At 40.4% G+C, this 27,586-nt stretch overlaps 3 protein-coding genes and 1 long non-coding RNA gene across 13 annotated transcripts in view; 1 reads left to right on the forward strand and 3 right to left on the reverse strand.

Annotated features, from left to right (window-relative positions):
- The first annotated feature begins 26 nt into the window (after positions 1–26).
- LOC105273332 (uncharacterized) lies at positions 27–957 on the forward strand. The gene is made up of 2 exons (XR_892894.1): positions 27–222; positions 617–957. It is a non-coding gene; the product is annotated as an uncharacterized lncRNA (long non-coding RNA).
- LOC105273331 (uncharacterized protein CG1161) lies at positions 827–2,293 on the reverse strand. The gene is made up of 5 exons (XM_011315702.1): positions 1,992–2,293; positions 1,799–1,923; positions 1,583–1,697; positions 1,249–1,389; positions 827–1,136 (listed from the first exon to the last, which is right to left on the reverse strand). The coding sequence occupies exons 1-5, from the start codon at positions 2,049–2,051 to the stop codon at positions 981–983; spliced, it is 597 nt and encodes a 198-aa protein (XP_011314004.1). The 5' UTR covers positions 2,052–2,293; the 3' UTR covers positions 827–980.
- Positions 2,294–4,964: 2,671 nt separating this feature from the next.
- Mical (Molecule interacting with CasL) lies at positions 4,965–23,558 on the reverse strand. Of its 10 annotated transcripts, XM_011315711.1 has the most exons (19): positions 23,274–23,554; positions 22,946–23,196; positions 19,884–20,252; positions 18,092–19,606; positions 17,580–17,702; positions 17,243–17,482; positions 16,644–16,886; positions 16,152–16,290; positions 15,397–16,046; positions 14,949–15,160; positions 14,640–14,821; positions 14,379–14,506; positions 8,812–12,141; positions 8,721–8,750; positions 8,106–8,493; positions 7,851–8,024; positions 7,548–7,662; positions 6,914–6,989; positions 6,664–6,755 (listed from the first exon to the last, which is right to left on the reverse strand). In XM_011315711.1, the coding sequence occupies exons 3-18, from the start codon at positions 20,172–20,174 to the stop codon at positions 6,959–6,961; spliced, it is 7,791 nt and encodes a 2,596-aa protein (XP_011314013.1). In that variant the 5' UTR covers positions 20,175–20,252; positions 22,946–23,196; positions 23,274–23,554; the 3' UTR covers positions 6,664–6,755; positions 6,914–6,958. The 10 variants fall into 10 exon arrangements, with proteins under 10 accessions (XP_011314012.1, XP_011314013.1, XP_011314005.1 ...); XM_011315710.1 differs by lacking the exon at positions 6,914–6,989 and having other exon boundaries at positions 4,965–6,755; XM_011315703.1 differs by lacking the exons at positions 6,664–6,755; positions 6,914–6,989 and having other exon boundaries at positions 7,012–7,662; positions 23,274–23,555.
- Positions 23,559–24,073: 515 nt separating this feature from the next.
- Positions 24,074–27,586, reverse strand: part of LOC105273539 (uncharacterized) — a 6,990-nt gene continuing 3,477 nt past the window's right edge. Inside the window, 4 exon segments of the mRNA XM_011316034.1 lie at positions 24,074–26,482; positions 26,741–26,973; positions 27,102–27,434; positions 27,523–27,579. Coding sequence (XP_011314336.1) covers positions 25,948–26,482; positions 26,741–26,973; positions 27,102–27,434; positions 27,523–27,579 — 1,158 coding nt within the window. The 3' untranslated portion in view covers positions 24,074–25,947.

Here is a 27,586-nt window from a genome sequence, read left to right on the forward strand (position 1 = left end):
AATTTCTAATAATAAAAAATTTCTAGGGAGACGAGGGCGGCCCATTGGTGTGCGATGACCGAATAGTTGGCATATATAGTCGTCCCGTCGCTAGGAAGCAAGAAAGTTCTAACCATACAGCCCCTCCAGTTACTTTTATGAAGGTTTCTTCATATTACGACTTTATTAAACAGGCCATAGCTTCCACAAATGAGGAATAATATTATTCGTCAGGAAAGCTGGGTAATCTGAGTTAAATTACTTTATAATTATTATGGACCTATTTTGATTGATAACTTTATTGTAACCTTAATTTGTCTTCTTCGAACGAAGCAGACTCAATAAAAGAAATCACACTCGTAGTCTGTACGATTTTCATGATCTTCCCAATCCTGCGTTGGATGTGAATGAAAAAAAAATGAAAATGGGCTTGTACACTGATAAGAATGATATTATTGATAAATAGTATAGGCATGTATGCTGATAAACACAACTATAATTATTGCCAAAAAAAATAATTTGACTGAAGACCGGGCTCTTTGTGTTGAAAATAATGAAATGTCTAAGGACGTCTTTAGACTCGTCGTATAAAAGAGAGAATGATAAACTCTTTAACGTTTTATATTGAATTAATTAGGGTTAACATCTGGCATGGATTACGCCCATTTGGAAAGCCACAGAACGTCATGCGGAGATCAGTGGAATAAATATCTTCGAATTATTAAAAATTATTAAGGTGTTGTGTAAAGAGGGACATCAATTACTTCCACGTTGCGATAAAAGTAGTTAAACATATCAGTAATTTCCAGAGTCTGAGAATCTTGTTGTAAGACATGAAAAGAAGATATAAAAGACATAAAATAATTCTTTATTATCATTTATACCTCGAATTATATCTCACTTTATGAATTACTATTTTGAATGCTCATTAGTAACATAATAAATACAATTATACACTTATTCAATAATGAAGAAAAATACCACGTATCGAACAAAAATAATTAATTCAGCATGGTGTGTCGATCGTAGATATTTCGTCGTTGCTCTCGCACTTGTCTCTTCCATTTGTCCTGTTGATGGCCAACACGATTCAACACATTTGATCTCACACCCATTTGATGGGACGAGGTCCCAGGAGCTGCGGATATTGTTTCATCCTAAAAAAAATATGGAAACGATAAAATATTCGAAACTGAAATGATCGTTAGTTATCCAATGAGAATAATAATCATTAATTTAAAAAATTCAATGATAAAATAGTTTATTCACATCTTCATTCGTGTGCTCAAGATATCCGGCACCTCCAGTATTTTTTCTGATTCGTTTGTTCAATAGTGGCTCGAGGCAAATCAAGAACAGCATGTAAATCACGAGCAGCGAAATTACCCAAATTACAATAATTACGACAATCTGAAAAAAAGGAGTTTTCATTAACGTCAGATTTTTTATTCATAATGCAATTAACTACTGAAGTGATGAAGCAGCTGTACCAGAGATCTGATGGGAAAATACTGAAGCATTTTAATATATTAGAAATGACTATGTTCATTAACTTAGGAATAATCATGTTTTGTAATTTCCCATTTCAAGTTTCATCTCGTACCTTGATTATCGTAGTGTTACGATTCTCATATTTACATTCGCATCGAGGACAGAAAATGAGTTCTTGTCCATTCAGTTGATCTTTAATCTGGGGAAGAATGACTTTCTCACAATTGCTGAAACATATTTATCAATTTCAAGTTCATACCCAGAAAATGAGTAATCAACTATCAAAATACCTTCTCTATACCCTAACAAATACGACTAATTATCTCACCAATTGGATGGAGGAACATTGGATATAAAATTGCGACGTTCGGTCGAGGGATTAGTGGTGTTTATCACCGAGGCGATACTTGGACAGATGCACTTGCAGCGTTTATCATCATACGACTGTGCACTCTGTAAAGCAAGCATCGAATGTTTAAAAAAATATTAAGGATAAAAAAAACAATAAAAGGCCCACCCACCCGACACTCAGTGAAGTACACGAGTGCAAGGATAACCAAAACTCCTCTGCACTTCCACATAATCAGAACACCTGAAGAAATATCACTCCAAAAGTACTTGAAAATCCTCAACCATAAAAAGTCGAATTAAAATCTTTGGGATGAATAACAGTAGCTTTCAGGTGTTATCACATGTTATGCACTTGATTTCGTATGTTACGAGCTACAGTGTACGTCAAATTCGTCTGACGATGCTGATGTAGAACGTATACAACTGCCAGAATGTTTTTACGGCAATTTTTTGACGGCCATTGGGCGCCAGCGGCGCTCGTGGTGCGACTCATCGAATTTCCATCGATATATCGAATGACAAAGTGGCGGGGTTTGAACTAACCAATCGTCAGAGATTCATTACCTTACCATTTTTTCATTCAAACTCAGCGCCGAATTGTCAAAAGCCGACGTTTTCCGTTCTATTAGATACTTCTTCTTTAATTCACATTACCTGGAAAAAAATATAAGAAGTTAAAGAAAAACCAAACGTTTATCATTCTACGAAAGTAAAATAATCATTTGGCAGAGTGATAACACCAGTGATAATGAATATTCGCTGCTACTTTCACTGAAAATTTATAAAAATCTAGAATTGACTGGTAAATTATCATAAGCTTCCTAGATGCTTCGTGACTTTCTGGGGAACACTTGAATGAAATATTAACATCTTCCACGAATTCTTATTACCGATTACTTTACTCACAGATTATTAATGCTAAAGATTGCTTAACAATTCAGCGAAAACTATTCAACAATGTTAGAAAACTCCAGTGACGCATGTCTTTGCATATTAACATTTCCCATAAAACGTATTTTTTAAGCAGAAAAAGAAAATTTTATGTCCAAGACGTGAGTTCGGCATCTTCTTCCTTAATATTATCTGATTAAATGACTACAAATACTATGGCATTCCCATCAGGACCTCAAAAGTGTTAATAAACTGTTAAGTGCTACTCGTATTCCAAAATGTCCCCTCTAATAACTGGTTCATTACTTATTCTTACAGCAATTGTTCACCGTGAGTGAAGTAATTTTAAATTATTGAGTATCATTAAGCGAAATAATCTTGATACTCTGCAGATGGAGATGCTGTAATCAATGGAAAGATCGCTCCACACGGTTTTGACTACCTGGTCAAGATACACTATCCAAATCATGATATCAAATGGTCTTCAGGTGTCATTGTCAGTAGGAAACACATCCTTACAAGTGCCGATTGCGTTTATGATAGAAACCGCGACTACTTTGTCATTATAGCTGAGAGACTTACTGCCACGACACAGATTCGGTTTCTGAACAAAATTATTATACATCCCGACTACACGCCGTTTCAGAGATCTCTTGAGGGCTACGCTACAAAGAAACATGATGTTGCAGTTCTTCAGGTATTGCATAGTACATACAATTATTGTAGGTGACAGACAACCAGGAATATTCGGATAGAATATCACAATTTCAGATATTTCTTGTAATTTCATATAATCCAATATCTGCTGACCAAATCAGAAAAATTTCACAGCTCAAATTAACGATAAAAATTATCATTTAAAAGTCAGAAATTTTCTGATTTCATCCTCTGGATAGTATGCAGTTATTACTATTGAGCCGTTACCTAAACCCGACAAATTTCCAACATTTTAGATAAAGAAACCCCTAAAATTCGGGCTATTTCATAGAATGCCGAAGTTACTAAAACCAGACCAAACAGTTTCGTCGAGATGCAGCTTTGCTGGATGGGGTGTTGTTGATCAGCAGTCGGACGTACATACCTATAAAACCTTGCATAAATGTTCTCTTAAGATCCTATCACCTGCCCAATGCGAGGAGTTATTCACAAAAAATAGACCAGCAGAACTTTGTGCCAAAGATCCTGAAGGCATAGCCTTCCCAGGGCGGGTACGAATCCAATGTACATTTGCCTTACAATCAATTTCTAATAATAAAAAATTTCTAGGGAGACGAGGGCGGCCCATTGGTGTGCGATGACCGAATAGTTGGCATATATAGTCGTCCCGTCGCTAGGGCGCAAGAAAGTTCTAACCATCCAGCCCCTCCAGTTACTTTTATGAAGGTTTCTTCGTATTACGACTTTATTACACAGGCCATAGTTTCCACAAATGAGGAATAATATTATTCGTCAGGAAAGCTGGGTAATCTGAGTCAAATTACTTTATAATTATTATGGACCTATTTTGATTGATAACTTTAATGTAACCTTAATTTGTCTTCTTCGGACGAACGAAGCAGACTCAATAAAAGAAATCATACTCGTAGTCTGTACGATTTTCATGATCTTCCAAATCCTGCGTTGGATGTGAATGAAAAAAAAATGAAACTGGGCTTGTACACTAATAAGAATGATATTATTGATAAATAGTATAAGCATGTATGCTGATAAACACAACTATAATTATTACCAAAAAAAATAATTTGACTGAAGACCGGGCTCTTTGTGTTGCAAATAATGAAATGTCTAAGGACGTCTTTGGACTCGTATAAAAGAGAGAATGATAAACTCGAAGGAATACTTTGAGGTGAGCACAGTTGTTTTTAATACAGAAAAAAATAGCATATACACTGAATAATATAGTTACAATTGTTTAATAAGTGCTACACGTATTTACATAATTGTACAGTCTACCTCGTCAATTACAGTATAATTTGAATGAATTTCCAAAGAGGCCAATGCACGTAATTTGTATTTCTCCGGATCTTCTTTCTACCTTTGGCTTTGCGTGCGCTCTTGGAAACGCGTACAATCGCTCCTTCAGAGGACTAGGCTTTATTTTATCAATTGCAATTAGTTGGATTATTCTGAAATAGATTCTTTTGCTTTGTCGGACATATAAAAGCTTTCGAATGCTTTGATTCTTTCATTTTGCTGCATCAGCATGTGAATGGACAGTTATCAATTCCAGATTGGTTTAGGCACATTATTTACCTTCGGATTGGACCGATGGTCAATGCAGAAAGCTGGTTCCAATCTCGTAAAGCTAATTTCATCAAGTCAATTCGATGTTTGAAATTCCCTCCGCAATTAAAGAATACGTGTTGTTATTTTTATTTAATTAACCCCCGAAGAGGGAGAAGGTTCCACAAGTTTCCAAATTCTCTCGAGTGCCTAATTGTTCTCGAATTTCCCAGAAAATTATGGAATGTTCCTCAGAGAAAAAAATCTATTTACTCGGTAATAATTGAAATTACAAGACCTTTTGAGAAAACTTGTGAACGTTTAACCAGTCATTAAACAGATCATTCCCATTTCCATCGGGAATCAATTCCTCGCTATTTACGGAACTTTCTTTTGCGGAACGTTCCACGGAAAATCGGTAAGATTCAATTTATTTCTAAAGAATTCGAGAAATCAGTGTTTCTTTAGAAAATTCGAGGAACTCTCGGTGCATTGCGAGAGGAATTAAAAATCTTGGAAAAATACAGAACCTTCTAAAAAACCTTAGAAAATTTTAGAATACTGCAGGTGATTGTTGCTGATAATATATATAACGAGTCCCTCAAATTTACGATATATATATATAAAATAGATGAACTTGAACTCTGTCTATTCAATCGGCTGGATTGTTCGAATAAAATACGGCTCGTACTTATTGCAATTGGAGGATTATCATTCATCCAATATCCACTTTCATTAATTTATATTCATGTCATTAACAATTTTTTATGATCACCGATTCACCTCGAAAACTATAAATTGAAGGTGAAAAGACTTTTCTTGTCACTATTCAATTTTCGGCAAGAAAATGTGCTCGTTAAATCCATTGACACCGCACAGTACTTCCCATTGCTTCGCTATTAAATTACAGAAATTCGCGCATTAATCGGAATAGGACTGAACCTTAGCAGGGACAGGGCAGTGAAGGACAACTTCAATTTTAGCCTACAAACGCAGCGGAAAAAGGACAATTTGGGAAAGTGCCTCATCTAAATTTCACTCAACATGAGTAAAGTAGCAGCAGAAAAGCCGCTCAATAAAAGGAGCGAGAGTCCACCATTAAAACGACGAAAGTCAGGCCAAAGAGCGTCGTCAATGAGCATTCATTGCAACTGATGTTAATATTATTTGTTAACGATTTGTTAAGACGATCTCGACTCCAAGTCGACTAGAAGTGCCCAGCACATTCTTATCCGATTTGGTACCGCACAGCAATTGCGCTCGTACAACATTGACAAGTTAAATAACATTGAGACACGGTCAATACCGTTATCCTTCAATTCAAAATAATTATCGCAGTCCCTCTCAATTTTCATTCGTTAAAGTGAAAAATATATTCTCGCGTTTATAAAATTTACAATATCACGAATATTTGCATTTCTCTCTCGTATAACTTGGTCGTATAAATCATTGAAAAATATCCTCTCGATACTGCATATTTCTACAGCCAGTTTATCTTTGATAGCATTCCTCTGCTGTCCAGTGAATAAAAAAAAAAATCAACTAGCTCACACTCCTGGGAGACGGGCAGTCAATCCCTAAAATAATCTGTTGATTCGTACAAAACTGAAATGCAGTACGAATTACTTATTTTCTCTCTTAATACAGTCTTGGCAATTCCTCCGTAATTCCTTCACTTGGAAAAAAAAAATTCCAATCGATTAATTCATTAAAATAATGCCGGCTAAACCGAATACTTGGTGTCCTCCTTCTTGATTGGTGATAATCGTAGGCCCTTTGATAACACTTGAGCCTCGAGTTCCTTGTCTTCGTCTTTATACCTGCAATCACATTATTTTTATCCGCTCTTATTAATCCAGTCAATTACATAAAATGCAGTTCAAAGCATAATTACGCCCCTCGTCGCTCATATTTTATCATTACAATAGCTCTCTCTGTGCATTAAAACATTGTAATTAACGTTTTTTAGAAGTCTTACCATTCCCGTTAAAAATATTTCACTCAAGTGCATGACGTTCTCGCATTACAAAGCGAAGCCGTGCCGTACGATTCCTCTTTGCCCATAACAAAATAATGCCATATTCAAGGGTATGTATTTTTGATATGTATATGCTTGATAAATGCCACATGTTTACATTAACCATATCATAAAGAATCTTAATACAGAATCCAATTTCGTCACGATGACGAAAATTCCATAAAAAATACTCATAAATCATTGGCAGAAAAAATTCACAATAATTTTGAGTCATGCGTCGACAGACATGCATGATTCTCCAGGTTCATGATTTATACAAATTTTCTATTATCGTCGGTTCCGAGAAAAAAACATCACAAATAAAAGATAAAGATGAGGAAGAGCGATAATTTTACATGCAATTACTCCAGAATTTTTGTGTGTCCATCACCTCGAGAGATCGGGGGTTGGAGGATGTCGCTAGGAAAATGAGACAAAGTGATCTACAAGATGAATAAATGTGGTGAATGCAACTAGGACAACGAGCAAAGCGAAAATTGGTGAGGTGAGGATGGATAATGGTGTATGGGTGTTAATGATTTGTATTGTTGTGCTATAAGGTGCAATGAGTGTTGGGCACGAGGGTCTACGCCACCTTTGTCGTTCGTCCTCCAGCAGGGCTATCAAGGAGTCGCGTTTTGCCACAATCTCCAACATTTCTGTTAGTATTTCTCCCTCTTTCTTGACGTCGTCGTTTGTCTTGTTCTTATCTGAAAAATTGGCAGAATGATCGTCAAACGTTCCTCCTCTCAGTACAGAAAAAAATAACAGACTCAAGAGAATAGCTTATATAAAGGGAATTTCTCCGAGAAAGCGCAAGGTTTTTTTATAAATTTTTTATCTCTCCGTGAAGCGATACAAATGGGGAAGAGAAATTGGGAAAATCTTGAGAACTCACCGTCGTCAGCCAATCTCTCACGTAACTCTTGCTCTAATCTCTCGTGTCGATCTTCCAGCTGTACTTCTTGGGCACGAACCAACAGTTCCTTCTCGTATCTGCGTAGCTCAGTGCGCTCTCTCATCAGATCAAAAAATTCACGGAGAAGATCCGCCTCCTCTCGACCTGAACACTCTAAAATTTCGATTGTGAAGTGTCAGTTAGGCATTAACTATTTTATGGGTTTCGATCGATCGATTGGTTTTACATAATTACCTCCTTCGCCGTTGAGAGCTTTCTCCACGATGACCCCACGACTCTCCAGGTCCCTCTGCTTCACCTCTGTCTCCTCCAGCTTCCTCTGAATCTCCTGTGCCATTCTCAATCTCTTCTGTCTAACTAATTTCTTCGTGTTCCTCACTTTGCGTGATATACTGCTGCATGACCCATCCATCAAGGTGTTCCTCTGCATCTGGGACGTGAGTGCTGCAGTTTTTGAATCTTCATCCGACAAACTGTCGTCTGATATATGAGTTGTTGATAATGAGTAATTGAGAGGTGGAGGAGGGACTGGAGGTGAAGTCTCCAGCAGATAATGCTCTATCAACATTCCCTCGCAGGCACTTTTCGGTCTGGTTTCCGATTTTTGGGTGATTTTGTCCAGCTGCAAGTAAATTGATTAATTATCGATCAATTTTCGCTCCTCAAACTAAAATAAACAACATAGTACAAAAAAATCAAATCCGACTTATTCCACAATTTTCTTCGAGACCAATTTTCAAGGAAAGTGCCAAATAATTTTCAACAACCCCAAAAAAAGCTGCTTTGCCCAAAGTAAACAAAATGAAAACCAAAGCACAAATTCTCTACAATTAATCAGTAATTGCTTACATCGAACCCTTCGGAGTAAGACCTACGCAGCTGTAACATTTCAATAAAAATTAGAATAGCGACGACCTTTCCCACGACCACGAAACCCTACCTTAGCTTTCTCTTTCGCCTTAGAAGTCAGCCTGAACACAGATCCCCTGTCCTTATGAGTGGGCGAAGGAGTGGTTTCCTTCTTCTTGAAGAAATCAGAGACAGCCTGAATGATGCTCTTCCTCCTCTCAGGATCCTTCGTCTTCTTCTTATCCCGTCTTAAAACAACACTATCACTCTCAGGCTTGATCTCAACCCGCTTGGCATGAGCGAGCTCATCCATAGACTTGCAACTGGTGGCATGAGCAAAATCAATGGTCATCTTCTTCGAAATGGCTTTGACATTGTCTGTGCTCTTGCTAGGCTGGAGTTTGCCACCAGTTTTGTGAATTGTGAAACTGTAATGACGAGTTTTTGTCTCGTTATTCGCATACTCCTCAGTCCTGGCGCGTTCCTCCACGGACAATTGCCTCCTGGGCACCTTCATCCGCAACAGTCTGATCTTATCCTCAGGACTGAGACCGAGATCCTCATCGCTCTTGAGTCTGGCCCTCTCCCTAGCCTCCTGCTTACACTTCTCCGCAGTTCTTCTCGCCTCTTCGTGCTTCAGCCTCGGTGGTGCCACTGGTGTCTTAAAGGGATCATATCTTTCCTCGCTAATTGGCAGTGTCTTCTTAATCTCACCAAATTGCTTGGTCTCCACTGGGACAAGTGCATCGAGACACTTTTCACCCTCTGCTAACGTGCGAATTGGAGTGGTGACTGGGGTGATTGATCCAGGTACCGAGGGTGTACTGCACTTGGGGGAAAACAGTGATATTCCCGAATTGAAGGATGCTGTCCTCGCTGCCCTCTTCGCCTTCTTCTCAGCTGACTTCTGCTTTTGGGCCTCGATCTTATCCATCAATAGATCCTGAATGAGATTTTTCTGTTTTGAACGCTCTCGAGTCAACTCCTCAAGTTTTCTCGATGTTGCTGGTGAGTTGTAATTCGCATTCAACACCTCTTGATTTCTGATCTCCTCTGCAATCATCTCAGCCGAGCGATCTGGCATTGCGTTCTTTGATGTTTTTCGTTTGGACTTCCTCACGTCGATGGAGTCCTTCACGTTGGAGAACTCAGCAATTCGCGACTGGAGGCGTTTCACGTACTCCAGATAATCCGGATTATTTATATCCGCAGTGTCACACCTAGAGGGTTCTCTGGCCTCAGGTACAATTGGAGGCAGTGGACAGACTGGACTAGCTTTGATTGTCGTAAGTTCACTCGTAGTGGTGTCCTCAGTCTGCTCTATCACCAGAAGACTGTCCTCATCCATCGATTGGATCATCTCTCGATTGACCGCCTCGACAACACCTTCCTTCCGCTCCTTATCGATGCACTTAGCATTCGATAATCTGTCCTTTATGTCCTCCATCGTCACTGGATTTATCTCGATTACATTCTCGTACTTGTCGTACTGATACTTCTCATCATCGGATATTAATTCTGATTCAGCCTCAGCCCTGGCAATCGGTGCATCATTCATCTGCTTCACTCCCAACTTCGGGATATCTGAGACGTCCACAAACTCCACGTATCCTCGATTTTTCACTAATGGAATGTTCGCTGTGTCTCTCAAACTGTCTAACAACGACTCATTATCGGTATCCATGTAATCAATATCTTCTCCATTAGCGAGAAGCTTGGAGGTGTCATTGCTTGGAAAGTTGAGCGCCTTTTTAGAGTAATTCTCGGACAACTGCTCGACGTCTGTCAAATCCTCCTCCTTAGCGATTCTCGCAGTGCCCTCGTAATTGAACTTGAATTTGGGCTTCTTCGATGATAAACTCATGTCGAATTCTGCGTCCTTCAAATCAACCGAGACGAGAGCATCGCCATCCCTAGCCCACTCTGAGAATTCGGTCTCAGTCAAGGCTGCGGTTGTCACGTCGTTCTCGAAGGAGTCGTCGTGCTTTGATATACTGGAGGCAACGGATGTAGGACTGCTGCAGTTGCTCACCTGTTGATGGGTCTCTGTGAGATCTAATCGTTTCAGTCTCTCGCTAATTGGCTCGATTTCCACGGTGGGAGTAACCTGGTTATCGTTTGGTAAAGGCCTTGCCCAAGGGTCAGAGCTCTTATCGATTCTCTCGGATTTCTCCTCACTGGCGTTCAAAATACACTCGATTGAGTCCGGCTCGAAGGTCATCCCGTCCTCTGGTTCTCTGTATCTTTCCACCTCTTCGTCGAGGAGCAGATCCCCGTCTGTACTGTGAATCTGCAGTCTGGGGGGCGATAGCTTTCCCCTGATCTTCTTGTCCTCCTCGTTCACATCTGTCTCACTCGAGGACAACGAGTCGGAGTCCATTTCCGAGTCCTCAGTTGTCTCGTCCTCGTCCTCGTCTTCGTTCTTATCCTTAGCCTTGGACCAGTCCACCTGGGGAACAACGATAGAGGTCTCGTGCAGAGGACTCCTAGGACGACAGTCCCCGTTCTCCTCGGTCCCCTCTCGAGTCTTCAAATCCTCAAGCATCTCATCCAGGATCTTGTCCAGGATTTTCTTCTTCTCTCCACGTTCATCAATCTCCGTCTCATCGTTCTTCATTTTTGTCTGGTCATTGGCTTCAGGGGCTTTGGCGTAGGAGAGAATTCTTGTTCTGAGGATATTAGGATCTGTCTTGGACTTCATGAGGTTGGTCTCCTTAATCAAATCGGGGAGAGGAGTTTTCGGAGTCTCAAGGTCTTTGGGTTTTTCCAAGGAGATCAATTGGTTTGACCTCGTGGAAATAGGAGAGTGGGGGACGTTAGGAATGTTGGAGGCTGTTCGGAATTTGTTGGTACCCTGGAGAAAGGCCTGCATCGTGGGACTGGGCACTGGGGCGGGGTTCAGGAGCTTCTGGTGTTGAGATATTGAGTCTGTGAAATTTCGGAGCTTTGTATCGACATTTGACGCCGATCCGGATTTTATGACGCTCCCTCCGAGGGCTGAGCCACCCAGGAGGTACTTCTTCTTGAGTTCCAGGGAGAGCTTCGAGGCGATACCCTCGGTTGAGTGCGTTCGATTGAGCAGATAGTCCCCTTTTCTTGGGTTTATCAGAGGCATTGGAGTCAGTGTCGTTGGTCGAGCCACAGTTTTACTCACGTTCTCCACGTTTGTTCGGATTGTCGGACTGCTGGATTGATTCTTCACGTTTCCATTCACCGGCGATATTATCCGACTCTTTACTTGGACTCTCTTTGGCTCAACGTATTGTCCACGCGTTTTTCTCACGAAACAATCGTTGATCGTTATCTCTGGTATCTCATGCTGCGTTGGTGTTGTACCGTCATGCTCAAATTCAGAATCTGTCGATATCTCGGTTGCTGAATTCTCCTGGCACTCTTCACTCGATGATTTATCCGAGGCAACCTGTCAAGGAAATCAATATTGATTCATGGATTCTTTTAAAAATTATTGGAATCCTGAAGTCAATGTGTAAAACGGAGGCATTTAATTTTTCACATTTTGAATATCGAGTTCGATCCATTAGATCTCAACAGTTTGTCATTTTAGAAGAAAATTTCAATAATTGGAAAGAGAAAAATAGAACACTCAAAGTTTTACTCTTGTCTTCAGATTTTGTTCAGGCGATTATTGCGAAAACAGACACCCGTGTCGTGTTACGTGTTTTGTGATTGAAACGATAAGTTTTCTAATAACGATAAACAGGTGAGATATTAGACAATTACTTCAATTGAAATTCACACCTCAGCGACCAGATTAGACATTTTCTTTCTGGGAATAATTAACGAAAAACGGAAAACGTAATTTATGTGAGATTTTAAGCACTGGGAGTTCACGCACTATTAATTCCAGACTCTTTGACCCTTCGATTTTTACACAGTTAATTCTGTTAATCAACACACCACACCATTCTCATATGATAAAATTTGATCGTTACCTTCATTGTCTTCGGAATGTCCTAGGTTCGTTATAATTTCACTACCAGCTTCTCTTTTTTTTTTTATTTCGAGTAAAATTTATTTGTTTTTCGATATTTTCATTGAAAGATATTTTGAAACTTTATTAAATAATATCTCACACATTTTTATCGTTATGAGAAAATCATCGGTATGGATATTCATACGTGCGTTTACATAGTTACAGATTCATTCGAGCTCCATTCCATTTTTTTTACTGCATAGACGGGCTAATGGGGATGTTCGTCACGATATTGTGCATTTTTCTTTTTTCTGGGCCTCCTGATCGGCTTTTTGTGACTTTTTGCCGGATTTTCCGAATTTTAGGGAGGATATTGAACGGTGGGATTGACCTTTTCGAAGAAAATTGTCCGAGCTCGAGTCGATCTCAGTTTGCAAAGTATTTAGGGGATTATTTAGCTCCTGAGGGATGCGTTTTCTGTCTGGTCGCTTGGGTAATTCATCTTCAGAAATAGAGATACGTTCTTTTGGAAGGATTATCTCTTTTTCAACTACTGAAACTCTTTTAATGGGCTCTGGATTAGTTGAGATTTCGGGTTTTTGTGATTTCGAGAAACTGTGCTTTTTGAATAGTTCGATTTTTCGAGGTTTTGCGACAGTAATTTCCTTACTCATAACTTCAACATTCTCAGGCAGATCTTTTTCTCGTTTTGTGGGGGATTTTACTGAGACGGTCTCGGGATTAATCGAGCGATTTATCCCCGGAGATTTGGCAATTGATTCTTTCTTATCAACGAGATCGACGGAAGTTGACTGAAAATATTTCATCAGATCTTTGGAGTTTATTCTGTTGGAGATGTGAGCCTTTAGCTCGACTTCATTATGAGGTCTGTAGTCAGAGACTGAGGCAGACAGAGATTCTCCAGTTCCAGAAGTTTCTGGTACGGATGAAACGAACGCTTGCTCAGGGCTCTTTGACTTGCTCTGTCGACCAGAACAGAAACTCTCAGGGCTATTTGATTTCTCAGATCTACTCCCGGATTGGAGCTCCAGACTAGACTTCTCCAGTCTCATTGCCTCAAAGTACTCATTCATTTTGGATCGCGCTGTCTCTCTGGACAGAGGTCTCAAATGTGCAAGATCGGTGTTCTTTTTCTCCCTTCGAAGTCTCAACTCTTGCTTCAGAATATCAAACGAATCCTGAGCAGGTTTCTCCTTACCCCCGACAATTTTATCAAGACATTTCGTCTCGCCAGTATTGACCACGATTTCCCCAGGAGGCACTCCCGAATGCCTCCGCCCCGCCCCAGGAGAGGAAGTGATTAAATCCGGCAAATTATCCTCATTAGTCTTGAGAAGATTATCCCCATCTCTCATCCCGAGGTCAGGAAGGCCCTCACACTCATCCTCACGAATTCCCCTCGAATTGGATAATTCTAGTCCCTCGTCACTACGACTACAATTGCTATGAACATTACTACGACTACCACCATCACCACTGATACCAGAACACGTATCCTCCCCATTTTCCCTCAAAATTACCACCCCATGGTACCCATCATCCCCTGGCTCTCCAGCCCCCTCATCACCACCCTGAATCACCTGTACTTGCTCATCTCCCTCTAGAACTACCTCATTACCAGCCAAAGGCTCTACACAATGTTCCATGGACGTTAAATCGCTGGACGTTAAATCCAATGGCTGACAGTCAGTTGTTAACTTCACCTCAGTTTCGGATCCAGTCTCCGTGTCATCGGACTCCCTCGGTGGTACCTTGACCCAGACCTCCTGTTTCCTCAGCTCACGAGCCCTCGCCTCATCCTCGTCTTCAGTCGCCGTGCCACTCTCTTCGTCTACGCAATTTTTAACAAGGTGTGAAGTCGTCTACATCAGGATTACGGATTTGTCTGAATATATATACACGTGTCTTTTCTCTTCAAGTCTTACGTCTTTTTTTCGCTGGTCGCACACGCATTATCTACCTACCCTCGCTCGTATAATCATCGCTGGAGTCCTCGTACTCGTTGCTACCGGTGTCCGAATTTGCTGAGCCATGTGGATTCGTTGAATACCTCAGTGTCCAATTTTTAGCCAATTCTATGGTGCCCTCCGTCGTCAGGGGCTGATCAATGGCCTCTTCGTAGATCTCATTCTCTTCATCTGAATCACTATTTTTTTTTTTTTTTGTGAGATGAGCGTTATTTTTTCAGCAATCTCCTTAACACTCTTACTCCATGATAATTATTACTAAGTCTCTCTTTTATCAAATTATTAAGTCTCGGGTTAATCAAATACCTCATGTCAGATATATCATCGCTCGAGCCCATTTCCGCTGCTGACGCACCGAAATTACGGTCAGTCCACTCATCCTCGTCCATTTGACTGTGCGCCTCTTCGGCATCCGACATTTCCGCGAGATTCTCAAATTCAATTCTCTCCGGTGTCTGACCCCGATCCAGAAGATCCAGACCTGCTACACCGTCCAACGGTGGCTTCAGTGTCTGACTCTGCAATGACAGCTTTATTAAATTAAATTATCACTTTTTTTTCTTTAATTAATTTCCGAATACACCTGAATTAATGGTTTAATTATTAATTGGTAAATTTGGGTAATAAAATTATCTAAATAAATGAATCAATTAATTGATTCCTTTAAATGACGGAAAAATGTATTGAATTGAAATGAATAATTTTGTGGATATGGGAGTGACTGATTTAGTATGCACCATTGTCTGTGGTTTACCTTTTCCGGGATTGATTTAATTTTGCCCGGTGAGTCTGGTATGTTCTCCTTATTGAGAAGTGGCACTTTTTTCTTATCCAATCGTGTCTTCATTGTCCCAGGTTGACCAAAGTGTTGAGCGCAGTAGAAACGCCCATCGTTCTTCTCCCTGTCGAAGGTATGATTACCAATTCTGAGAGACGTAGAGCAGTATTCACATCGGAAACAGCCGCGATGAAAGAATTTACCCTCGGCGGTTAGCCTCTCCATAAGGTAAACCCTCTTATCACAGAAATGACATGTTTCAGAGCCCCCCTGAGTCGGCAGAACAATCGCAGCTTTTGAGTTTGATCTCTGGACCTTGGGCTCACTGTCCTGATTCTTATTCGCAAATTGCTCGGCCATCGCTGAGACTTTGTTGTGACCCAGGACATTTCCCTCCTTGATCTTTCGATCAATCGACTTCAGGGTATTGTCGATTTCCGTGTATTTACTGTCTGCCTCGGTTGAATCCTTTCCTCTCTTCTCCATTTTTATTTGACGTGCTAGAAATTGCTCTCTACTCCATTTTGGCACGCGTTCACGATCTTGACGCGCCCCTCTGCTCATTTTGTTCTCCTCGATTTTCTTCTCAATCTCTTTCACGTTCCAATCAGTTTTTTCAATTTTCCCTGTGAGGAATCAGGGCAGACGGAGAAAGAAAGTTTTTCATTCAATGATAAATTACTCAGTGTTAACGTGCGATAATTATCATTTTCATTTTTTAATAAACTTACCAATAGCTCGGAGCAAATCTCGGGGTTTTTTGTCTGTCGGTGGAGCTCCGCGCAATATATCCTCCATATTTTTTATTCTCCCTGAAAAATCCTCGTCCATTCCACTCCTGCATTGCAGAGCCATTTTGGGTTCCCTATCCTGGAGGGTATCAATGAAAATAAATCATCAATAACATTCGATAAATAATCTTGGCATTTGACTATCTTCGATGAGAGATAACTCAACGAATTAGCTAAATTAAAATAATGCCAATTTTTTCTGGTTATAAATAGCCACGCATTATTGTATTAGTCATTAGCTCCACAAACTAGTTGGTCAACTGAAATGAAAATTTTCACACACGAATTATGAGTAAATAGACGTGCTGAAAAAAAAAACGCCTGAGTTAACAGAAATTTACTTTCCGTTAAAAAACAAAGTAAATTAATGAAGCCTTGTTTGGTTGATTCGTACGCTTTCACACCTCGAGTTTTCTCGAACAAAAATCTTACTGGATAAAGTATTTTCTGCTCTAATTCTTTAACTCGCTCCTTGAAGTCAGCAGCTGTTTGACGATACAAATATATTGAATAATCTTCAAACGGTCCATCATCTTTTTCACGTTTAGCATTAGCCTGTAGCATCTGTAAACTCTTATAAAACTGCTGGGTCGCCATTTTTCGCAAAAATTGCCGTCTCTTCATTCGTTCAATTCGATTGTTCGCAATGTCCTCGAGTCGCTTTTGCCTTTCCTCCTTATTCCCCCAAATACATACAATCCAATTAAAAAACACATGGCATCAAACATATTTCTCTCAAATAAACTAAATAATCAAAAAAAAAAAACTACATTTGGAGTGTAAATAAAAAAAAGATAACTAACTGTTTGGGGCTGATAATTTTGACATTGAATTGGGGGAGAGATACTTCTAAAAATCAATTTCAAGGTCCAGAAATCTTGTGATGGCGAGTCCAGTGGTGAAAGCCATCATACCCAAAAAAATTCCTCGAAAAAGTCGGGGAACAATCGTCTGCTTCCATGGGGACTGAACAAGGACCGAATGCAGTTTGAAAATCACATAATTATCCACTGAAAGATCAAAATACTTACGACACTGGCCCCCATTTTTTCATTACTCCTACGCTTCCTGGATCTCCTCCCAAGGCTGCCATCAGTCTTTTTATCCCCAATCGCCTGTACATTCTCATTATTGTGTCTGGAGGTTCGTGAGTGCCTTGCCCTACCCGTTGTCTCGTGTTTAGCCAAACGTCCGATCAAGTGAGCCTTCTGCTCATTCGTCAATTGCACCAGCTTCTTATCATACACTGGCCTCTCATCCACCTCTGGCTCCTGATCCCCAAACGAAAATGGAGAGAAAAAAAAACAACCAAAAACAACATGAATTACATTCAGGGATTCAATCCACAGAGTCCAGGTTACTACTCACCAATTGCGGATGCTTAATGTGCGGTATTTCTCCACGGAAGGCCTCGTACAATAGCGTGAGGTAGGAAAACATTTCTAGTTTATCGGGTACGTCGCAATGGGCCATTTCTTCACCGCTCATTATCTACATTCAATTTTATTTCAATTGTTAGTAGATGCACGCATGAAAAAAGTTCATAGAAAAATCCATCGCTTTCTCCAAAAAAAAATTTCTATCCATAAATCCCTGTTTTTATTGAAGATCAATAGGAATTCCTTTACTATTTACAAATAATCCATCTTCATAATTAATTATCAAAAAATTCTCATAAAATTTCCATTGATTTTCAATAAAAATGAAAGTAAAAATTCTTATCAAGAGCCCAAGGATTTTTCCTTACAATATTCAATTCAATTCGCCACTGATTTCATACGTGCGATTAAATGACAACGATACGAATAACATGAATAAAATGACTCCGTAAGATGTACGAAAAATGGAATGAAGATTTAAAAAAAAAACATGCAGCTCACCGGTGCAATACCGAGCTCTTTCTCGAGTACATCAAAAGCCAGTTGATTATTCTTCTCGACTTCCTCGGACTTGAGGGAATAAAAATCGATTAAATCCGGTCGATATCTGTGAATGATAGCACATATGGCGAGTCCGTCTTTGAATGACGACGTCATATCAGTGATTTGAACAGCATCGTAGAGTGCCACCTGCTTCTGGAGCCAGTGGAGTAGAGTGTCAGGATGAATTTGTGTGTCACGACGACGTCGTTTTTTCGGTACGTCGACACTGGGCTGGGCTGGTGGCTGTTTGAGGCTCTCAGGATCGTCAGTCTCCAGAAGACCTCTCACCTGTACCGCAGACACAGACCTCGGATTCAAATTGGGATACCTGGTGTGAGGATCAAGGGTATAAGCGGCGTAATCTCGATTCAAATTCTCTGGAGTCGTTTGACCGAGTAATCTGTATATGGATTCACGTTCTGCGAGGACCTCGAGGGGTGAATGCTGGGCACTCCAACTCTTAATTGCCCAGCAGGCATCCAGAGAGCTGAGAAAGCCCCTGGCGCAGCCCGAACCCGTTGGCCAGAATGGCTCCAGCAGACTGTCACCTACTAGAGTCATGAGGAGTCTGTGTCCATATCTCTCCACGACTCTGCTCGCATTCTCAGCTGCATACATCGAGGTAAAGTCAAACATAGCGACGTCTGGTTGGCCATAATGATTAACAGCAAACTCCATGTCCATCATCTGGTACTGAGTGGAGAACTCAGCTGCCTCTCTGGCGTAGTGCATCAGGGCATCACGATCAACATTCTCCTTTGCGAGTAATTTTGCTGTGTCAGCGTGATCCTGGAGTATCACGCCCTTGTCTATGAGACTGTGCTTTTTCGCTGTCATCACGAAATAATGTGTGTCGTCTTTGTAGTAGACTATGTTCTCCAGGTCAATTCCAGTTTCTTGGTACAATTCCTTGAAAAATTTTTGATTGAAGATAAATGCAACACCACTTATCTCCTCGACTCGTGCCTCCGCCTCTGTCCGTTTATTTATAAAATTAGCTGTTATTGCGATAGCTAATTTGCCACGAAACTCTTTGCGCTTGAAGCCCTCCAGGGTATTTCTCTTGCCATCAGCACCAATTAGCACGTCGAATTCGTATTGAGAGACTGGGTGATCAGCCGGTGTAGTTTTTGTTCGCCAACCAATTTTTCCCTCGTCCTGGCTCTCCGGTGGGCCCACCAGGGACTCAAAGCTCACACCCTCGTGGAACTCTACACCGAGAATAAGGGCGACCTTTAGGAGAATGCACTGGAGTTGGCGGATGCTTATGTGATCGATTGAACCAGCGCAAAATTTTCCGAAAAATTTTTTAGCCCCTAAACCACGGAGATCCTGAATTACGAAGGGCCAGAGGTGGAGGACGTTGTTTCTGGACATTCTGTCACGCTTCTCGATTACCACGACTTTAGCCCCGAGCAGTTGTGCCTCGATCGCCGCACGTAAACCGCAGGGACCACCTCCAATTATTAGCACCTGTGAGGAGAAAATAACACTTTTCATGCAGTAGCCAAGTAGTCGAGTGCTCGTGCCAGTCACCTCGCATTTCAAATTCACAAAGATTAATCTCAAAAACCACTGATTTCAGAAGAAAACACCAAAATATCTTTTTTCCAGAAAATTCAATGACCTCCAAAAAAGATCTACTAGTATTTCCACCTCAAGTCGATAGTTCTCGAGCAAAATCGGTCATTACGTAAAAATGTTGAAATTTTCGTTGAACCTATTTGTTTTTTTTTTTTGGTCTACTCACTCTCGTATTGGGGCATGCTTTCCCTCGATTGTAACACTTGTGATTGGCCCGTTGATCAAATTTCTTCCACAATGCCTGGGCCTTCCATGATCTCAATTTCGATTTAAATTTTGGGTAAAACTGGGGGAAAGTATTGGAGCGCATGTTAAGTAGATCGCAGAGGTGTCGAAAGTGGCCGAGTATGGACTTGAGTGTTGTGGCATTGCAGAATTGATCAAAGACCTCATTTGCCATAGCAACTTCCGGCGATGCAGCAAGCTGCTTTCTGCCCCACTGATGACCATGATCCATCTTGCGTTAATTGTTCCCCCTTGTCACTGAATCGCTCTCTTCTCAATCTCGTTGATCACCTCTCACCGTGCCTCTCTCCTGAAACCATAAAATCCAGTGGATTCCTCGTTACATCGAGTGCTCCTCCAATAATTCATATCGAATACGGGAGATGTATACAATATAAAGAAAAAAAAATTCTCAGAGTTGCCTCACGCATGAACCTGCGGCGCCCTGATTATTTAGTAGATCAGTCTTGGCTGCTGCTCTCCAACAAGTGCAACCATTCGGTATGAATCTATTCCTTTTGCCTCTTGTATTGTATCTATTTTTATAATTTTAACACTCGAATAATCAACGCCGTGGATCTGATACCCCACCACATTTAATTCACTTTCATTCTCCTTGACATCATGATACTAATGATCATTTCGGATCTTCTGCTTATCTAATTGTCATTCTTTGATAACTAATGAACAGTCATTTAGTCATGCTCCCCTCTACTGTTTCCTAATGATAATCAATTTTCTGGGAATAACAACTAATCGAAATTTATCACGGCGAGAAGGAAAAAATAATTAATATCTGGAGCCGTCGTGCTGTGACATTTCGCCGCTGATTATCTACATTAAATTTGCATTTGCATTAACAATCATCAAGATTAATTTAACATTGTGAGTGGATCGGGAATGAGGGGAATCAATGGGAATGTCTATAGAAGCAATTTTTCGAAATTTCCAACCGGAATAATCAACGGCGCAGATCCCTAGTGGATGCGATCAATTCTGATTCCCTTGACACCAAGATGATAGATCGCAGAAATCAATATAGGGCATGAGAGAGAAAGAAAAAAATGAAATTGGATGCGAGCCATTATCGTGCGAAGAATACTCTGTCCCTATCCCCGAGTGTCGGGATGATACACATTGCAGGGTGCAGGGGAAGTAATCATAGGAATACATTGAGAGAAACGAGTGGCACGTTGTCTAAAAATACTCTGGTGGAGAGACCCCAAGTGGGCGACCGAGATGCAGTGATGCTGCCATCCGAAAAACTAGAGCGACATCAATTCATCCCTCAGTCATGCAGAAAAAAACAAATCACTCATAACACCTCATCAAAGAGAAAAACAAGGAATGGGAGTATAATTGAAAAGAAATTGAAGATTGATTACGATTTAACGAGTGGTTAATTGGATGGACAATGCGGAACTGTCGTTGAACCGAGCGACCAGTCAATTCCGTTGACCCCTTGGATGTTGTCTCCTCTGGGTGCAAGAATTGAGACGTCACACAACGATTGCCCCTCGGAGACAAACCTTCTTGAAAGTTGAAAGGCTTCTGTGCAAACTTATCCGCGTCAATCTATTCCTAGTGTACGCTACGCCTCGACAATCTGCGTGAGATGTACATTCAGGATGGAGTAATAAAGGGGGGGAGGGGGAAAAATAAGGAGGAAAAATTAAATACAACCTTGAATGCATGATTTTCCTTCTTTTTTTTTTCTCTTGATGCTGTGAGTTTGTTTTTTCAACGTGACTCATGGAGAAAAAAAAATTGAATGGCTGGATCTCTCTGATCACGTTCTAATTGAACGCTTCGGAGGAGAGAAAAAAACACTGATAATCTGTCCGGCGTATCTCCACGGGTGGATGAGCTTGATTAAGATTGTGTAGGCAGTATGATCCTTAGCACGCTGTGAATCATCGATGAGATTTAAAATCATGTGATGCTAAATCCGGAAGAACGTAATCACGTCAGACCACGCGCTTGCAGGAAAACCTGTCTCACTTGGAAATTGTTTTTTCCACTTGATCGATGCATCATTCCGTCCAAATGTGACAATTCAATGATTTCATTTATCCCGCGAATGATAATGGAGCGAAGACAAATTGTTGAGCGCAGAATGACTCGATCGTTTTTCCACAAGAGAATAGCATTCATTCTCATTCATTTATTCTCCTTGTAAATAACTGGGGGTCTCTCTGTCATTATGGGAAAAAATAGGAAAAAAAATGAAATGGAAAAATCGCGTACATGCGAGAGTGCGTAATTACGCTGGAGCATGCGATGCCAAGTTACCGTGAAATAAAAAGAAAAACAATGATAAATCAAGTTGCAAGATTCCCCCGCCCTGTTCATTCGCGAGAAAATTATTTTCAAATTAAATCGAATTGTTAATACTGTTGCTGTGGGATTATTTTTAGCTATTGCTATGGCAATTGTTGGAGCCCGCAATGATAGGTTTGTTGACCGCACAGTGGCCTGATTCGCAAGTTAGTAAAAAAAAATAAAAATAAACGTTGAGGGAGAAAAATGAGGAGAGGGCTGGTGAGGGCAAGTCAATAATTCTCGAAGGTGGGGTGGTTGACCGTTTGTCATTCCATCGCTGCAGGACGAGACGATTGACACGCGGTCTGACTGTCAACTAGTGAATTCTCCAGGCAAGACTGTCATTATCATTGCAAACGTGTACGACACCTCCCTTCACCCCAGGTGTCATGAATTTATGACAGACACAATGGGAAACAATTCGAGCGATAAATTCTACTCGGTCAAAATTGTGTCAAAGGACAAATAAACGGTGACAGGTGAATCCCCTCCTGGGACAATTGGTCTGAGAAATTCATTAAAACTGGATTCCAGGTTTTCTCCTGCAACACAGGAGTCTACCAACGAAAAATAATCAAATTGACAGATGATAAAATCGAGACATTAAATTTAATTTTGACTAGTGACAGTTGGCATCTCACGTATCACGTAGATAAAACTCTTTTATCACGAATTACTCACATTTCAAGTGGAAGAATCCTTGGGGCGAGGCATCGCTGAATTAACGAAGAAATACGTGGGTTAAGGCAACACAAGAGACAGTTGTAATAATTACTTATCCCTCTCACTCTCTATTTACAACTTTATTAGCCTTTCACGATTGTCTAGGTATCCGCTGTCACTGTGATAGCTATCATTTTTTCTGTACGATCAACCAGCCATACAACACAAATAAATCACACACTGTAACACCAATTGTTCCTGCCTCCTCTCTGGTGAAGAATAAAGGAGAAATAACTCGGGGACAAAAATATATACAGAAAAAGATAGAAAGTGACGACGAACTCACCACTCGTCCACCATTGCGGTATGCGTATGTAGGGAGATAGTTTATCTATTTTTTACTCTTCAACTATTTCTCTGATTCCCTCACCACTGGTGACTCAACCTCCCAAAAATCTACCTGGAGGGGGTAGTTATTGGTGAATAATGATTTTATCTGGTAATTTTGGAGAATAATGCAAGTGGAGTGGATCGAGTTTAGGCGAGCGTTGATAGTCGTCCACTCGTCTCGAACAAAACCGAGAAATAAACCGTCCTCGAGAGGTTGGGAACTCCAGTGCAAGTTGACACACGATTTTCTCTAAAAACCCCCTATGGATTGCTGGGGGCAAGACAAGGACAGCATACGAATATTTTCTACTCTCAGTGGGGGTAAAAGAAGGCGTGCCCCCTCTCTCTTTTTATTGGTAACATTGCGCCATGGAAATGCCGCACTGCAAAAGCTATTAGCATTTATTTTCTTTTAATCCATAAATCCAGTACTTTTTCAATTATTACAGAGTTGTTCAGCTTTCCGAATCATTAATTATTTTTGCATCGCCAAAATTTCGAGGATTCACAGGAATTTTTTGTCGATGAAGTTTATAAACAAACTGGCACTGCCATCTGTCATTATCTCGATCCAGCTGTTCGAGTCCTGCATTATCGATGCAGGATTTTCCCTCCAGGATGCATGCGAAATTTAAAATATCGACTTCCGGATTTTTCCAGGGGCCTGGGAAATCAATGAGAATTAATAATAAAAGATATATAAATAAATCATAAATAATAGAAATGAGATTGGGAGACAATAAAATGTCCTTGTACTTTAGATAGAATTACTGATTTATTTGTGATATAATTTCTCATGGAATGTTGTAAAGTACCCTTCGTTTCTGCATAATTTACAATAATATTCATCATACGCAACACCACAATCTGTCAATTAGCTTATGAATACATAATTAACCGATTAACAGTAACATCGTCAATATTCATTTTGTTGTATACCGAATAACACGTACGTAATTGATCGATTTTTCACTTGAAAATAAATTGCCAATATGTAAATCCTCTGGGAACATCCTCGTAGCGTCGAGGATGGCAGAGATGTTTATTGACTGAGCATTTTGTATCGAGGAACCGTAAGTTACAATTAATTCCACAATTCATTATTATCTATCGACGGATAAATTACCTCAGAGTATTGCAGTAGTTACTATCTATTTTACAACGTAATTGTGCCTGATTTGTGCTAATTTATTAATTCCGTTTTTGGCACCCTGTTTTTTAAAATATTGAATGAACCCATCTCTTCACAGTCGATTGAACGTACATATATTACGCATATGTACATAAATATCAAGTCTCATGGTCCATCAACAAACACAATATCAACATATCTGAATAATTTGATTTAACTAGTTTAATATTTAAATGTCTCAACGTATCGTAAACCCCTGATAAAATATGGAATGAATAAACTAAGAGAAGAACCTTGTCAATTCCTTCTTAAAAATCAATCCCATCTTGGGAAATAATCCGTAACATCTCGAGTATTATCAATTAGCACAATCTACTGACCTGAATGAATTCTCTCAACTCCATGAATTCCGTTGAAATTCCTAAGTACATGGAACACGTTTTAATAACTAACTATTAAACCAGTCTTGAACCTTGGAGTTACTCGGGAAGGGGCCAGTACCCCTGTGTGCAAGTACATTCGGCAAGATAATTAAGGCTACATACGTCCCCTAGCTAATATCCTATTTGCGCGTAAAACAGGATTCAAATGCATCCTCGGTAAACTGGCAGTATTAATTAATTTGGTTCTTACGGGTCGCTTAAAACCCTCATAAATTAATTAGATTTCTCATGAGCTCGTAAGTGAAATAAAATAGAAATGAAAATTCAAAAAATTAAAAATCAAACTGAAAGCAAAAAAAATTAGTCATCTCGGTGACAAAAGAGTGAACGCCAAAAATTGCAAGAAATGGGAGAACTGAAATTAATTCTCGGAAAGAAATTTTACTCGGGTTATTAAAAGTAACCACAAATTGTCGACGCTGTGGTTTCTTTGTTTAATTAGACAGTCCTGTTGATTCTGCTTTTTTATCGAATATAATTCATTCTCCCAGGGAATACCAAAAAGTTTTCCGTTTTCCTGGATGAATTTGTAATTAAAGAAAAATCTTCTCCCAATTCTCCGCCTTTAATCATACGAAAAAAAATTAACCGAGGCAAAGTGGACACCTAAACAAAATATGAGTTTACCGATAAAGAATTCTTTTCATATTCAAATAATTAGGTCATTTAATGATGAATTCATCGAATTATAAAAACAATTGAAAGATCCGTCCATTTTGCCAAAAACTTTGCAAAATTATTGCAGTGCTGAAAAATTCAATTTTGCACTGAAGAAAAATAATTTTTTCCTAATATTCAATGAGAATATTTGAGAATTCAATAAGAGGCGTGGCAAACGGAGATAAGCAGAATTACCCCCTTCGTTAGTTATCGATTTATCTAAACAACTATTGACTGTAAGGTGTAGCTGATTAAGTGCCCGACGAAAAATTTTTCTTTGAAACTTTCGCCTACAATCAATAGATTTTTAGGGCAATCGATTGTCCACAAAATTGTAATCATTTATTCCGCTCCGTTGCCTAATTAATTTTTTTCTCAGTGTGAAAAAAGAAAATTTATGCCTTATTCTCCAGATGTTTGGCCTTAGACTTCTTGCCAAGGAGCCTGCGAAAGGATGACGTCCACTTAGATCTCGTAAGAGTGACTCTCTGTGCCTCAGCCTCACTGCACGACTCACTGATCTTACGACTGCTGCCACCAGGCTCATAGGAACGTGACCTCCGATCGCCAACCTCTGATGAAAAACTACACGAAGAAAAATCAGGCTCTATTGGCGAGCTCGTTGGTGTAATCGGTGTAGGGGCAATCGATGTCATTGGATCAGGCACATACCCAGAATCCGAGGAGAAAGCACGTGACGCAGGTGGTGCACCAGAGTTTGTACTGGACAGTGAGACCTCAGCCATCGGTGTATCAGCGAATTCCTCATCCTCAGAGCTGTTGGACGAGTCATCGATGTAACTTATTCCACGGTCCATTGGTGAGCTAGTGCGCAATCCACTGGAGGAGGAAGCAGAGGGCAGGGGACCCGGTCGTAACCACGTCCGCAGATCCTGCAGAGGTGCTTGCAGACACTTGAATAATTTCCCACTGCAAGATAAACAATTTTTCCTCTTCATCACTTAAAAATTCAGTCCTCCGGTCAATCCACGCAGTCAAATATGTTTTTTTATTACTAATTCAAATTCATAATTGATCTCCTCCCACTGTATTATTAATGTATCTAAAAAAAAACCCGTTGGAAACACGAGATAATTTTTTTGTAGTTGATTAAATTTCCGACAAAAAGACAACGGTGTTGTTTTTTTTTTGATAACAGAAAGAAAAAAAGTGGCTGCATTAGCTTACTCATCGTGGTAATCGTCGGCTTCGGCGAATGTTCGTTTGGCGTACAAACAGACCGAGCATCTCCTGCGCCGACGACAGGACGTAGCATGAACTGCAGCTGCACGAAGATGACGTGCTGCATGCCTGAGAGTAGCTGCTTCATGCGTTAATACTGCTATTCCCTCCTCCCTCCTCCTCCTCTCCGCCCCCAACTCGACTTGCTCAACTCTCAGTTTTTCCTTCAGAACGACGTTCTGCGACGAATAAAAACAGAAATTAGTTTCACCTGACTTAAACGATACCGTTAAATTCTCCAATTCCGTTTTTTACCCCCCATTCTCCCATTCTCATGATGCTGCTCTTTTTTTTCTCATGCATTTACCTCGCGTTCCAGTGCATCACGTTCAGCACGAATGACGGTCGCCTGCCTGACGACATCCTGTCTCGCTCTCTCGAGGTTCCTCCTGGTTATTTCATTCTGAGTTGCTTGCAACTGTAATTGACGAAGAGCCGATGTCTGCTCTCTCTCGAGTTGCTCACGTGCTGCTATACAGGCGTCACGCTCTGCCTTGAGACGCTCAATCTCGTCGTCGAGACGTAGACTCCGTTCTAGATGCAAAAATAGTTCCTCCTCCTTGTCACGTAACTCTGTCTCCCGACCCTCCAGACGTTTCTCCAGGGCCCTCCTGCTTTCCTCCAGTCGATCTCTCTCAGCCTGACGAGGATAAAAAAAATAGAGGTTTATTTAATTATGTCATTTTATCGGTACCAAGTCTTGATCGTTCAACCAAAACCGTCTCAACCTGGGAGTGGCTTTTCTCACGGCACCACTTCCTCGTCAGCTCTCGTTCCACCGAGAAATATTTT

This window comes from Fopius arisanus, unplaced genomic scaffold, assembly GCF_000806365.1.
Source record: "Fopius arisanus strain USDA-PBARC FA_bdor unplaced genomic scaffold, ASM80636v1 scaffold00005, whole genome shotgun sequence".
In the NCBI taxonomy this organism is placed as follows: Eukaryota; Metazoa; Arthropoda; class Insecta; order Hymenoptera; family Braconidae; genus Fopius; species Fopius arisanus.

Bases quoted from the DNA above. Each gene is read 5' to 3' on its own strand.
- LOC105273331 (XM_011315702.1), bottom strand. From the start codon at position 2,051: ATGTGGAAGTGCAGAGGAGTTTTGGTTATCCTTGCACTCGTGTACTTC. The intron at 1,924-1,991 runs GTGGGTGGGCCT...CTTGCTTTACAG, and splicing joins TGTACTTCACTGAGTGTCGG to AGTGCACAGTCGTATGATGA. The intron at 1,137-1,248 runs GTGAATAAACTA...TATTTTTTTTAG, and splicing joins TTGAGCACACGAATGAAGAT to GATGAAACAATATCCGCAGC.
- Mical (XM_011315704.1), bottom strand. From the start codon at position 20,174: ATGGATCATGGTCATCAGTGGGGCAGAAAGCAGCTTGCTGCATCGCCG. The intron at 17,703-18,091 runs GTGAGCTGCATG...AATTGAATGTAG, and splicing joins AAGAGCTCGGTATTGCACCG to ATAATGAGCGGTGAAGAAAT. The intron at 8,494-8,720 runs GTAAGCAATTAC...ATTTACTTGCAG, and splicing joins CTTACTCCGAAGGGTTCGAT to CTGGACAAAATCACCCAAAA.